Source organism: Lolium perenne, chromosome 6 (genome assembly GCF_019359855.2).
Source record: "Lolium perenne isolate Kyuss_39 chromosome 6, Kyuss_2.0, whole genome shotgun sequence".
Lineage (NCBI taxonomy): Eukaryota > Viridiplantae > Streptophyta > Magnoliopsida > Poales > Poaceae > Lolium > Lolium perenne.
Window position 1 is genome coordinate 269,353,065 of NC_067249.2, and position 14,799 is coordinate 269,367,863.

The following is a 14,799-nucleotide window of genomic DNA, read 5'->3' on the forward strand; positions in this document are numbered from 1 at the left end:
ACACGTGCAATATTTGTGTCTCCAAATAATTTTGTTAAAAAACTAGATTCAAATATCTTTCCAATGATACTAATTATTTATCATAGGTATTATTATTTTTTAATATAAAATTAGTCAAAGTTGTTTCTTGAGAAGCGTAAATGACACTTATTTAGAGACGGAGAGAGTAAATGATAGCAGGCCAAACATACGACTGACGTCAAAAAAAAAATCGAGCCCATCTTTAGCTTTCTACAAAGCTGAAGGCCACTTGGCATGACCGCAGCGGCCGCCGCTCTTTCGTCTTTGCCCTACTGAGGACAAAGTGATCTCCGGAGGGAAAAGATGCAGTAACATTGGAGGTCGACACTGCCAATTCAAACAGTCGAAACCTTGTACTGTTGGCAAAGAAGACATTTGTGGAGAGTTTTAAAGATGACATGTAGGTCAACAATTGTTATATGGGGTTTGGGCTCGTAGCTCCATTGGCTTGCAAGATAATTCTCGATGAATTTTGGTAAAAGCACACAGTTTCAGACTAGGGATTCGTCGTACGAACAGCTTTGAAGTTCAAATTTAGCCAGCGGTTTTAGGTGTCAAAAGTTCAGAGTTGTGGAACTCGATCTTACTAATCTAAGATTATTCATCCTGAAATGTTCTTCAACGTACTATTACATTTCAGGACAGAACGTACTTGATCTGATCATCTGTAGGGCACAGTACAGCAGAAGGAGACCACCCATGATGATTTTCATACAGAAACACAACCACACACTGCCTTCACACCTCTCTTGCTAATCGCGCCGCCATGGGTAAAATGCATTCTTATGAATGCCGCAGAGACCGGGACCCGTGCTGTTGATCTCTCTCAACAGCCTCATATATCCCTTCTCTCCCCAGTTACGACCCCACGAGTTCTTCAGAGTCCAGTAGGTCTCGTGGGTGATCAGGTTGTAGGAGTAGCCCACCGCCGTCATCTGGTGGCCACCGCCGTTGTTGTCGCAAGGTCCGCGGAAGACACCTCCGTCGTACTTCTTGAAGGCGTTCCCGCTAGCATCCACAGTCACGATGACCGGTTGATGGGCCACGGCAGCTCTGAGTTCCAGCTCAGAATTTGATGGCACTAAAATGTGTCCTTCGATCGGGATCAGGGGGCTGACGATCGACCTTCTGGCAAGAGCCCTGCCTTCCCTTGTAGGGATAGACAGACTCCGGCGCCAGTCCTCCGTACGTAAGGCACTGGCGTAGCTATGTACAAGTCAGGGGGGGCCACCGCCCCCCCCCCCCCCCAGCTTTTAGAAAATTAGTGAAGAAAAAAAAATAAGGTTTATAGTAATTTTTTTTTGAGCTCTTTGCCCCCCCCCCCCCCGGTCATGGTTTTTTCTGGTTTGCCTCTCCAGTTTTCCTGGCAAGCTCCGCCACTGACGTAAGGGCATACCTGCCCCACCCGTTTGTGCACCCGTTGCTCGATCGAGGTGTCGCAATCGACAATCTGCTGCTCCGAAAGTGAAATCGACAGGGTCTTGGTCTTAATGGCGTGCAGGCCCTCCACAGCCGCGGTAGCTGCGAAGGCCCAGCAGCTGCCACAGCTGGGCCCCTGGTCCTTGACGCTGCTGATGGCCGGCGGGCTGCCGTCCAAGCCCATCCCCGCCCAGTTGACGCCATAGGGGAGGTTCGTCGGCTGGGACACAGCAGCTTCGGGGGTGAAGCGGTGGGTGTCGACGTCGTCGAGGAGGGGGAGGCGCTGAGGGTCCACAGCACAGTTGTAGACCTCCGCCAACTCCTCGTCCGTCAGGTCGCCGAAGCGGTTTATGCCCGACGACGAGTTGAGCGCTGGATCTGGAGGCGTCTTCCTCCAATAAGCCGAGCGACATCGCGTTTGGGGATGTCACGTCTTACCTGGCGGTGCCGTCGAGGTACCTGGTATACAATATTCTTGAAGGACAATCAGCTGGTTGCGACACACTTACTTTCTCCATTCGCATCGACTGTATTGCGGATGCAAGCTCCTGTTAAATTTTAGTTGCAGAACGATCCAGTTCATATAATCATGCATGGAATGGAAGGGTTCCTGATTTTAGAGGAGTTGTACTTGTCGTACTACTGAGTACTACTACTAGTAATATGTATGGAGTCAATATCCAATGATAGTTCGGTGGATGTAAGGTGGAAATCATCCTTTTCGCCCCTGCTTTTCAAAAAATTCCCAACAAGATCGCGCTCTCTACAATTTGCCAGTTCATTCCTATTCTACCCCCATGTTTGGTCTTTTGGTGCATTATTAAGAGGTCTCCTCAAATCCCACGCACGCCTCGCGCCCGTCGTGTTCTCTTCTCCCACATTAAAACTAGGAGTAGGAGTAAGTCCTTGACTTACATTTGCATTTGAGGAGTACAGTAGTACACTGCTTGGAGGTTTTTACTTGCGCATTCACCCTCGCCTATTTATTGACAAAACAATTCACTGCGGCGTGGCGTGACACGACACCTACACCTGCACTCTCCACAGTGAAAATTAAAGAAAGTGGACGGCGATTCCTATAATTCTGCGCCAGATTCTCACGCATTAATTGTGGAGTATATGGATGGAAAAGATTGGTCGAAGAGTGAAAGAATGGGATGCACACTAATAAGACTGCTCATAGTGGGAGTAACATAGGTAGTAACATCACACATCTCAAGGCATTTTGGTGACATGGCATGCCAATAAATAAAGAAAGAAAGTGAGGTGGTAACTAGCTATGTTACCATAACATCACACACCCCAAGGCAAAATAAGTCTACAACATAATAAATGGCACAATGCATGACACCACATACAAGTTACTACCCACTATGAAGGTAGTAACCTAGACTAGTAACATGGCATATGTTACTAGTCTAAGTTACTCCCCACTATGAACAGCCTAAGACTGCTCATAGTGGGAGTAACATAGCTAGTAACATCACACATCTCAAGGCATTTTGGTGACATGGCATGCCAATAAATGAAGAAAGAGAGTGAGGTGGTAACTAGCTATGTTACCATAACATCACACACCCCAAGGCAAAATGAGTCTACAACATAATAAATGACACAATGCATGACACTACATATAAGTTAGTACCCACTATGAAGATAGTAACCTAGACTAGTAACACGGCATGTGTTACTAGTCTAAGTTACTCCCCACTATGACCAGTCTAAGGAATTGTGCCAAACACTCCCCCCTCCTTTCTCAGGAGTGTGTACTTGTAGGTTCAAAATCTGTCCAAGAAAAAGTGTTCATCTAAACTCTCAACACTCAATATTTAGTACAATCTGCTTTTAGTTCACACATGCAAGTCTAGCTATTGGCTGCATGGAGGACGCGCGGCTAGCGCGGTGGCTAGGCTTGGCAGTGGCCAGCCTGCCCGCCCGAGATCGATTCCCATGAGGGACGATTTTCTGGTGTCTCACCGGGGGCTCTGCCCCAGAATAAAATCTCCTCCACACATATGTGCCACAACTACTAGCTCCTAGGGACACCCAAAATTATGTGTGCTGTGTGTATAGTTCTAGAGTCTAGCTTGTGCACTAGTGGTGTGCGTGTGTGTGGTGTGAGTGTGGTGTTGAGTTAGTGCATAAGTTCAGATGCTACAGCTGTAACACAGATCGAGGGGTCTCAAAAAAAAAAAAAAAAAAAAGCTATTGGCTGCATGCAACAATATTAATTTAGTTGGCTTCTCTCCAATGGTTGCATGCTGTCAAAGAAGTCATGAAGGAATATACCTTTTCTTATTCTACGCGTATACCTCTAGTAGTACTACTAGTAGTACGCTCTTTTGAGGACGGAGGAAGCACTACTGAACGTGGTTCCAGTATTCCGAGTTTTCACAGGAAATATGTCATGAACATTAGTTATGTCAGTACCTTGTGCCATTATAAAGTCTTGTGAGGAGATATAATCCTATGGGACCAGTGTCAAAATAAAAGACCCACAGGAATGCTATCTTTTGTTGTGCATACAGTATTTTTAGTTGTGAAGTAGGCGAGAACATGCCATACTTTGGGCGAAAATATGCAGATGCACGAATTAAAAAGTAATCTTGTATATTTATAAAAAGACCTTAAAGAAAGGCGAATGGTCAAACACGTCCAACTGACTGGCCGAGAAAGACTGGCTGACACGTGTGTCCCACCATTTATGACCCATTTGAGCTCGAGTCGTTATATACCAGACGATCCGACCCCTTCGCGCAAGGAGAAACACTAAATAAACAGTCGAGCTCCGTGATCCGGCGAACCCCATGGACCCAGCAGCCCGCTGGCCAAACAAGGCCAGGCGGATGGCTATCCGCCCCATGCACGGCGAGCAGCGCAGGCGGGGTTCCTTGTCTACGGCGTAGCAGAAGAGTTCAGTAGGCTGTCTCGCGTCTGTACGCTGGCCGCCAAATGCGTGTGTTCGCCCAGCCGCCGGTCATGGAGACGCCGGTCAGTACAGCGTGGGAGCGCCCCCTGGACCGCTATGTACGAAGCAGGCTGGAGGCATCAGCCGCAGAAGAAGCGGCGATGGCCGAGCAGAGAGCTGCCGCCGAGAGGGACCTATTCGTGGCGACTACTGCCGAGGAGGCTGCCGTGCCCAACGACGGCCCGGTGGCAACCAGCTGCCAAGGCTTGTAGTTTTCGTTGTTTTTTAATAAAATACATATATTCTTTAAGATTAAGATGTGTGTGAGGACTTGATTTGCGGTGGTGCATGGCGCGCGCGCGGAATCTTAGCACTCGATCGGATACAAGTTGACCAAGCGATGGAGAAGAGAGGAGAGAGGAAGAGGAAGAGAAAAAGAACTAGAGCCAAGCTCGAGGATATCCGCATGCAAGCCCATAATTATGTAGATTTGAATATTCCTTTTCATAACTTTTCTTATTTTTCTGCTTTCGATCATGCATGCATCCATGGCTATGGCTATATGTACACCCCCTCCGTCCTGGTAGAATACAAGGCCACTTTGTTTTTCGAGGCAAACATGTGCCGTAGTATATATACTCCCTCTGTTCTAGTTTAATCTATGTCATCATAGTCATAGAAAAATTAGGACAACTTAGTAGTACTATACTCCGTATTTATTAGTAGTACTAGTTAATTAGACACATGCAAACAACCATTCCATGCAACTCCCAACTTTTTTGGTCGATATATATAATATGATGGACATACTACTACTTTAGTGTTACATTTATTAGTGGATTTGTAAAACATGGGAATAGGAAAAGTATAGTAATAGACTGGCATGACAGCTTGCAATCATGCAGGAATGAAAAATATATCAATCAGTAAAATAAGACGTTTGATTGCACCGCAGGAAAAATCACATGAAATTTGCAGGTAGGCACATGCCATTGTTGTCATACACACACAGGAATTTTTCCAAGAGGTCACACCTCTTGTTAGAAATCCTATGATCAAAGGATTGAAAAAGTATGTATGTCATGACATGCGAGAAATCCCACAGGAACTTAAATCGCAGGAATTAGTTGCATGAGTCGTTTGATGCACCACAAGAAAAACGCAGGAAAACACAATAGGAATTGGGTACATGGCATTGTTTTTTTTTCGAAATGGGGTACATGGCATAGTTGTCATAGGTACATAGGAATTTTTCCAAGAGCTCTAATCTCTTGCTAGAAATCCTGGGGGATTGTACTATAGGAAAGGAATACATAGGAATTCAATCCTTTGAATCAAATGGCCTCCATAGGAAAAATTCATATATGATAGAATCCTACAAATTTCCCTTGGAAATTCTTTAAATCAAACAAGCCCTACAGATGTCTTCAATTTGTCTAAATTTTGATGTATTTACACACTAAATAGTGACTAGATACGTTCAAATTTTGACATTTTTTCGACATCTATTTTGGGATGGAGGGAGTATGTCTTTCGCGTTTAGGAAAGTGGGATTTTTCGTTACATGTTGTTCATACTCCTTGACATACGTTTCCATTAGGCCCCCTCGCATTTCTACTGCTTTGAGTTGTTATCATGTTCCGCATTCCCATCGGTTCTTTGGCAGTTAAATGAAAATAGTTACTATAGTATTTCACAAAACAAAAAAGAATATTGTATGAGGAAACTGCAATATCCACCACTTTCACTACATGGTTTTGCAAGGATCACCATGTTTACAACTCTTATCAAGCTTTCACCACCTATACGTCTATTCCGTTGCACATTTCACCAGTTATATGTTAATCAACCGGTTAGTACAGTTAATCCATCTATTATTTGTATATCAATGTCTATTAAGCACGCTATAATACCCATGGTCTAATTTGTCTACATATTTTATCTACGGTTCATCGGATATGCTTTTTGGCAGGTTTTAAATTTTTTTATCAAAATTAAGTCCATTACATCCTGAAAAGCATTCTTATCGTATTTTTTACAAACAAATATTTGCTATGATTTACATAGTCCGACACATATTTTTGTTGCAAAAACAATTCTGCGAAATATTTCCGAGTTAACATTGATTTCATATACTCCGTACAATCTACAGTGCACAAATACAACCAAATCACATATTGGAATGATAACCATTATTTGTAATTTTTCAATACATTTTGTGTATAAATCTGAAGTTGTGATTTGTGGGATTCAGTCGTCAACTGAGTTAAGCAGTTATTATTGAAAATCTAGATAAATGTGCAACAAATTAGACGTAAAATAGTGAAAGCTGCAAAAATATCGCAGAAGTGGTGATCCTTGCAAAACCTTGTACTCCCTAGAAAAGTTGGTGGATAGTGCAATTTCCTCTGTAGACCATCCACTATGCGGTGAAAAAGCGATTCATTTGGCTCATTGAATCGGTTCATGTGTGTCGGAGAGAAAAGCTAACCATGTACGTATTTGATCCGGTTCAAAGGAATCTACGTGCAAGGTTGGCCCACATGTCATAGAGAAAAGAACGGTGAGAGATGTGAGTCGCAAGTAGGTGCATGCATGCAGTTTTTTATTCTTGGACCAAACGGATGAGGCGATGCCAACATAGCAGCCAAATGAGAGCTGACAAATTTTTCAATGAATCGAACGTACTGTACATAGTGCATGGTCTAATGTTGCTCCGGTTCAAAGAAAATTGGTTGGAACCGCTTTGGTGATGCTGCTATGTATGAATCGAGCAAGCATGGTTTGAACCGCTTTGCAATGGGCACGTCCTGTCCGTATGGGTTTCAGTCAACATTCTCCTCTAGATCCCACAATTCCATGCAAAATTGGGATCCATCTTCGTGAACCGCATCTTGTGTTCAGAGCAAGCCGATGCTGCACTATGCATTGATGAATCGGTTCAAGAGGGAGGAGAGATAATACTACTACATCCTTAGATGGTATGAGTAAATGAATCTGCCAGAACTATTAATTGACCAGACAATCTAACGTTATATATGATGCCCCCCATAGGGGGCTTCACAGCGCTCAGACCACGTGAACCGTCGGATGGATCTTGCGGCGCATCCCGGCCGTCCATTTGGCCGTCCACTCGTTTTCACTGTCTGGTATAAAACGCCTCCCCCAGGGTGAAAACCCTAGCCCACCGCTGCCCAATCCCCCGCACGCTTCGCTCCCCCAATCCCCTCTGGTTTCTCCTCCTCCAACCCGCTCCGTCCTCGCCGCCGGCACCACTGCTGACCACGTCCTCTCCTCCAACCCCTCACCCAACGCCTAGGCAGCCCGCCGCTCGCGGTCGAGAAGAAGGAGTCCTCACGGTCGTGGAGCTGCCGCCCCGCTCCCATCCGCCCTCCCGCCGCTCGCGGTCGAGAAGAGGGAGCCCTCGCGGTCATGGAGCTGCCGCCCCGTTCCCATCCACCCTCCCGCACGACCGCCGATTCGCCGCCTCCTCTCCAGCTCCGGCTCATCGCCGAGCTCCGGCAGGAGGTGCACGGATCACGGCCGCCGCAACGCCGAGCTCTGCCGCCATGGATACGGCGAACGACATCGGCCTCGCCACCCTCCACCCGCACCTCGATGCCTCCTCCATGGCCGCCGCGTTCGCCAACCCCAAGAGCGGCCGCGGTGGCAGCGGCGCGGGAGGCATGGTCGCGCCGGGAAGAAGCGTGCACGAGCTGAGCTCGTGGTGCATGAGCCTGCTCTTCTACACATTTTTTTCACTGGGGAGGTTAATTTTCTCTCTTTCTACCCGTTTGTAAGTTTTGGTGTAGAAAAAATCATGCAAGCCAACTGTATGATGATATGTCTATATGGAATGCAATTGCTTTTTGGGGGTTTATTTTGCAGGTTATCAGTGGTGGGGTGGTGATGGATATACATCTTGCATATTGTCTGATTTTAATATGTGGTTCTGAAAACTCTAATCAGTGTCTGACATTTTCTTGAGCAGGAGGAGTTCCAACTTGCTCTCTTCAGGAATAGCAACCGAAAGAACCTTTTCGCCGATCGGGTTAGTCTATAACTGTAGATCTGTGTTCTAGGATTAGGCAAATGTATCTGGTATAAGATGAACAGTACATATGCTTATATGTGTGACACTTATTTGACTAATGCAGATATTTGATCTGTTTGACCGGAAGTGCAATGGTGTGATTGAATTAGAGGAGTTCGTTCGGTCTCTCCACATTTTTCACCCGGATACACCTACAGCCGAGAAGATTGCATGTAAGGAGATATCCCCTTTTCTCTCCTGATGATTTCTGTGTGAATGTTTTACAAAAGGTTTAATTTCCATAAAATATGGGGACTATTGAATTAGCAGTAGCCTTCTGAATATCTTCAGGAGGTCTTATGTTTATATACTGCTTCTCCTATTGACATCTGAAGGGATCCCTTGTAGTTGCATTCAGACTATATGACCTGCGAGGCACCGGCAGCATTGAACGTGAAGAGGTTGGCATATTTTATATACTGAATTAATCTTCATAGAAGTACACACATTTTTTCAGTGAGAGTACTCACTGAAATTGATAATTAATGCAATTGAAGGAAATGGTGCTTGCAATCCTGAACGAATCGGACCTGCCACTTATGGTCAAACTGTGGAAATCATGTTCGTTCCCCAGAAAGTCCCAAGGAGGCTCTTCACCTGACCCATGTCAGTGCAATATTGGACAAGAGTTATGGCCTAAGGTAATAATGCAGTTTATTTTGTTAGAGGGTCAAGCTGTAGATATGTCATAATAGCTTGCTATTTGTCATTGATGAACCTGGATGGTTAATTTTCTATTTGTCCAGCCTAGGTAGTTTTGGCCATGCCTCATGCGTTGATTTTTGGGCTTCTTAGATTATATTGAAGTTTCACGCTTGGCTAAGCAGAATGACTTTAATTTTAAGAAACCATAAGTCTGTCATAATAGCTTGCTTACTTAGTATTTGTGCTTTTGTGCACTTCTCTGCTTTCTTGCGTGTTTAGTACTGTGTTTATCGGTGTCTCTGGAATTTTCCATCCGTACGATTTTGCTTGACATGGATGCTGCTTTTTGCAGGTGGTCATCTTGCTGGACATATTTGCTTGGGTGCTATCGTGGGTGATATATCCACTTTGTTCGGTTAAGATTCAACTATTCTTTGTAAGTTTCAGATTTTGTTCTGATTTTATATTAGGTTAGGTGCGAGTTCGCTTTCGCGCTCAGTAGCTAAATGTGCTTGAGTTTATATTTAAACTGGTATCCATAATGTGAGAACATTTCACGGGGAATTTAGGAATAGTTGTGCCACCACTAAATATTTAAAGCATTTATCTTTATCCCTTTTGGTGTTACTGCGAATCCGGATAGCCATTTGTGTTTCATTTTAGTTGAATAGTTAGTGCTTAATACATGCTCTTTGCAATCTATGGACAATTTTCAGTATATAGTTGGTGGTTTTCTTTATTCTAGCTTAATGGTCCTACCTTGCTATAATCTCCTGTATTTTTTTCCTTGCTGCAACACGAAAGTAAGACGGTGATCAATATCAGATTGTTTATTTTTGTATTTGCTGCATAAATGGATATAGGAAAAATAGAAGTTGAAAATAACTAATGTAATGATGTGCTTCTTCATGGTTATTTCTACAATTTATAGTACAATGGTTAATTGCCTGATTTTCTATTAATGCACCAAATTTGCAGCTCGGGACAAGCAGGAGATGATGGGAGTGAATGCACTCCCGTGTTTCACATGGTATGTTCTGAACTTAATTTCCATGGTTTATGGAACTGCTGAATATGTTATATCTTCTGTCATGTGTCATCTAAAGAATGTTGCCTTCTGTAGTTCAGTGAGGTGAAGCACAATACCAAAGTTGGTTGCTTCTGATATTTAAGTGTGTCATTATACTCTGGTATTAGTGGGTGTAATTGCCAATCTGGAGTATATATTTGTTGGACAAGGTTGTATAATATATGGGCCAGAATATTCACTGGTTTGCAAAGCCAACTTATACAGAACTCATATTCATATTGCAGAATTATAATGTAGTTTCTTCGCATGGATGTAGTTGTTCTGCTAGCATTCAGATATAGTAGTCAATTCTTTTGGCGGTGTTGTAGAATATTGTAGCTGAACAGGTTTGCATATGTTCTCTGCATATATTCTTTCACATGCATGATCTGCAAAGTTCCATTTTGGTAAATACCACCAAATTTACAGTCGAGTAGTTCAATCAGTGTGGCTCATGGCAGTTTTTTCGAGATCCCTCTTGAAAACTGTTTCTCCTCTTTATAACTTTGATAGACTCTTTTAGGATTTGTTGTTGTTTACTAGCACATTCGAGGGTGTGCGAAGATGCTCCATTTGAAGATATTGGATCGGAAATGCTCTTTATTTCTTCTCTGTTATGCTCTTTATTGGATCGGAGTAATTTGAATTGGTGTTTTGGAAAATTTCACCTGATGGGTGCTAGGGAAGACCCATGTTCCAGATTCAGGGAATGACTTTGCATTGCAACTTCAGATGGGAGCTTCACCAGAGAAATCTGGTTGCTTTTGACACCACCATGTTTTCTCGCCCCCAGTCTCTAATAGATTGGACTAATATGTGTGAATTTCATACTGGTTCAAGTTATTATGTTTAAGACAATCTCAGTGTACAAGTTGCACCTTATATATATATTATCTCGCTTTACTTTGCTGCTGAATTCTTCTGTAGCCTATTCTCTGAGCTTGATTAATACATCATTTTACGAAAAAGCTTATCAATGCGAAAGAACTTTTGTCTTTTGAACTTCCTTTTGGAATGACTAGGTCCTGTGTGTTTTCACTTACTGGCTGAGACCGATTGGAAGGTAGAATATATGTTCCTCAATGACGATATTGATTTCATTTCCTAGATGTTGAAACTTCAAACCTCTTAAAGTCGGAGCTGCCTTTGGTTTAAACCTGAATATTTTGTGTGTTGTGTTTCCGGCCTATTTTGTTTACACTCGGATTCGGTAACACCCCATGAATATCAGATGGAGTAGCGATATAAAATGGATCAAGGTTTTTATTTTTCCCTTTATGCTACGAATGTTTGAGTGGACATACAATCAGGTATTTATTGCTTGTTATTTTACGTAAATGGTTGTCTACTTATTTTGTACTACCTAGCTTGCGCTAATTTACTGCGTGATTGTCATTTTTGTTTCTTGCTTCAGAGCACACTTTCTACTTATCGTGGTTTTTTTCGTTTATGAATAAGAAAGTTCCCATTATAGATACTACAAGGCTTTAGGTGTATGCTTTGATATATTCTGTCTTACACCTATACACAGGAAAGAAAGCAATGTGGTAAGTTTTAGATTTAGAAAATGGGTACAAAAGGATACAGGAGTGATATGGGGATATAATCAGTATGGCTGCATGTATCACATTTTATTTAATATTGGATCTTTCGATTTTCATGCCATAATTTCAGACTTCCGCCTTAATATAGTCACAAGGCAATAACGCAGAGGTTAATTATTTCCAGGTTTTAATTTCCTGTATGAGTAAGACCATCTACCTTATTTACTTTGGCCATCACAAATACTGTATTTTGCTTAGGAGATTACTGTTGGTATCAATATAGTGCTCTGAAACAATCTTATGCTACCATGAAATTGAATAGATGGCCGTATCGTAATTTAGTTAGTTTGAAACTGTTATTTTTTGTTGTAAATGGGGCTCTTCAAATTTTCTCCACAACTCCTATTTAATAATTATCACTTTTAACAATTCGTTGCTCTGTTTGTCCTAATTTAGTTCTAGCAACAACTTTTGCAAAATCTAAGAAATGTATTATCATATTGGTAGTAAATTTTATCGTTACATCGGCATGAGCTTCCGGTAAACTCCTATTTTGTGATTATCAGGTATGAGGCACATATGCTATTTAAGCAGTGTTTTAAGGTATGATTTTGCGTAATTTCCCCCTTCCTGACGTTTTTGATAGAACTATATGTTTTTATATTTATCAGGTTGTTTAATTGGGCTAAACAGATGCAATTTTTATTCCTTTCCATTTATATTTATTAATGGAGTAAACAATTCGGAACTTTTATTTGACTAAACGTTTGTCAGGTATTCGATTCTTATAAATACCAGTGACCTAAAAGGTTGTTTCTCTGTCTTTACTGAACTTCAAAAGCTTAACGATGGTGCCTACTCCATATTGTCTTACTGCGACAGGGCATGGCAGCGGTGGGCATGGGCATGAGGCTGGTGTCGCTCAGAGTGCAAGAGTTCCAGGAGGACTTGCTTTGGGCTCGCGGCCGCATGCACAGGCTGCGGGAGGTGCGGCATGCCCCATACAGAGGTGATCCTAGAAACTTCAGTTTATTTGTTTTACTTGCATCTGAGAATGATTGTACATTTCTTTGTTGTTGACACTCAGTTTTCTTCCTAATATTCCTCTGCAGCGTTGCGAAGGAGGAGCACGACCTCGAGCCCGCCGCGCGAGATGACGGTTACATCAGCCCGAGGATCTACATGTGTGAGGAGCCCTGCGCCACGACACCACACCACATCTGTGACATGGAAGACCATAATATTAGGCTGATCGCACCGCTTTTATGGACGAAAGCCGCTGGCCGAGATGGTTCTTCAGTGTTAATATTGGTCGGTTGATTTGGCCACGGTCTGTCAAACTGGCGGTTACTAATTAACCTAAGCAAAAGGGAACATCTAGGGATGTGACTGACTACACTAGGATCCCACGTGATTTATTTTTTATCTATAGATCGATTTCACTAATTAATGATAGAAAGAGGGCTCATTCATATGTTGTGCTTCAAGCTTAACAATATTTTCTATTTTGAGTTAGTATTTTGGTAGTACTCAGCTCTGTATAGACTCCATATGTAGGTTGTTTTTTTCTGTAGGTAAAGAAAATAGAGATATGTATATGTTTTCCCAAAGCTTAGTGGTAATGTTTGTTTTTCATTTGTGAACTAGATTAGTCTCAGAGTTCTTTGGTTCATGCAATTGAGATTCTGCTTCAAAGGGTTCTATCTTTTGTACTCTGTTTCTACATAGAATTCGCAGCACATCTTAAAAGAATAATATCACATCTTTTAGTTTAATCATATGTATGCTGCATGCTTTCAATTTGTATAAATGTTCAGTATGTTTTATAAACCCGTTTACCAATGCAGAAAACGGTGGAAGGGCACCAAGGTGTGCCCCTAATTTTTTTGGTACCTGCTGTTGAAGGTGAAACGTGTGCAAGTACAATGAATTCATTTTTGCCGCAGGTATGCTCTCTTCTGGATTAACGAATTCCGCTCCCTCAACCTCACACATATAACCCCTATACAAGGTTTAAATTCCCGCTCTCAGACATTTTGGTCGTCATGCTTTGACCTTCCTCACCAACGATGTAGTTCGTCCTAAGACAAACAACTCTCTTCATATGATGTCCAGATGTGCTTGACAAGATTTCAGCAATCTCATGTGCTTCCTTTCTATTTCTATATGTTCATTCTATTTATAGTCTGGCTATTGCATTGACCGTAGTGGCCAGGTGCTAAAATATGATCTTTGGGGTGATAGTGCTTTATCGGAAACACGTTGAGGTTTCTTGGGAAAATTGACTTGTTATTTTTGTTGGCACCACTGTCTGAGATTATTCCGGTGTCGGCTCTTTATTTTGTTAGAGATGCCAGCATACTATCATTTCTTTCTTTCCTGTTAACATATATGGTACATCAACACAGGCATCCCTCAAATAATTGTCCTCCCTGCTAGGTACAACATTTTATCCTAACTTGTCTGTAATGGAATATTGAATGATACTGGCTGATCTTTTTTTAATCTTCTTTCACTAGAGTCGACTATTGAACCCAACGCAAATTCTTCGTTGGCTACCAATATTGCTCTGCGTCACCAAGTAGGCGACTATCTGAGGAAATCTCTTTCTGAATTGATCAACTTCAGTCTCTTGCATGTGATTGTTTGGAGAAAATGATGGGCTCCTATTCCTGAACTTACAATTGTTATGCACTCATGTAGTGTAAGGTTGTTTATAGCCTCTTTCAGTTTCTCCATTTTGTTGCTTTTGACTGGTATCACCATTATCTGCTAGGTTAATTAGATTGATATCTTTGAAATTTTGTATAGTTCCAGCAATTATGATTATGATGTTCTCTTCATTTTATGAGCTTATTATATATGTTTCACAAAGCATTTTTTGCTTGCTTTTGTTGCTCACGAGCGAGCCAGTCTGTTCGTGATTTCGTGTGCTGCATCCTAATTTCATCCTATCAACTTTGTTTTATAAAACCTGAAAAGTATATTATCGTTTTCCATCTTATTTTTTGTCGTTGTACAAAATCGAAAGCATAGCAAATTTCACGGGGTCGTGCGCCAAGGCGCACATCTAAATCTAGTTCACTATGAGGGGTGGCGT

At 42.3% G+C, this 14,799-nt stretch overlaps 2 protein-coding genes across 2 annotated transcripts; one reads left to right on the forward strand and one right to left on the reverse strand.

Moving 5' to 3' along the window:
* Positions 1–773: 773 nt before the first annotated feature.
* Positions 774–1,964, reverse strand: LOC127326736 (ervatamin-C-like). Its single transcript, XM_051353522.1, has 3 exons — positions 1,879–1,964; positions 1,418–1,832; positions 774–1,202 (listed from the first exon to the last, which is right to left on the reverse strand). Exons 1-3 carry the CDS (start codon positions 1,962–1,964, stop codon positions 774–776), a joined length of 930 nt encoding a protein of 309 aa, XP_051209482.1.
* Positions 1,965–4,392: 2,428 nt separating this feature from the next.
* On the forward strand, positions 4,393–14,573 carry LOC127326735 (uncharacterized). Its single transcript, XM_051353520.2, has 9 exons — positions 4,393–4,593; positions 7,668–8,117; positions 8,340–8,399; positions 8,506–8,614; positions 8,790–8,842; positions 8,939–9,082; positions 9,439–9,522; positions 10,065–12,708; positions 12,812–14,573. Exons 1-8 carry the CDS (start codon positions 4,393–4,395, stop codon positions 10,083–10,085), a joined length of 1,122 nt encoding a protein of 373 aa, XP_051209480.1. The 3' UTR covers positions 10,086–12,708; positions 12,812–14,573.
* Positions 14,574–14,799: the final 226 nt, after the last annotated feature.

Bases quoted from the DNA above. Each gene is read 5' to 3' on its own strand.
- LOC127326735 (XM_051353520.2), top strand. From the start codon at position 4,393: ATGCGTGTGTTCGCCCAGCCGCCGGTCATGGAGACGCCGGTCAGTACA. The intron at 4,594-7,667 runs GTGGCAACCAGC...CCCAACGCCTAG, and splicing joins CCGTGCCCAACGACGGCCCG to GCAGCCCGCCGCTCGCGGTC. The intron at 9,083-9,438 runs GTAATAATGCAG...TGCTTTTTGCAG, and splicing joins GACAAGAGTTATGGCCTAAG to GTGGTCATCTTGCTGGACAT.
- LOC127326736 (XM_051353522.1), bottom strand. From the start codon at position 1,964: ATGCGAATGGAGAAAGTAAGTGTGTCGCAACCAGCTGATTGTCCTTCA. The intron at 1,833-1,878 runs GTAAGACGTGAC...GGCTTATTGGAG, and splicing joins TACCTCGACGGCACCGCCAG to GAAGACGCCTCCAGATCCAG. The intron at 1,203-1,417 runs GTATGCCCTTAC...TTACGTACGGAG, and splicing joins TGCACAAACGGGTGGGGCAG to GACTGGCGCCGGAGTCTGTC.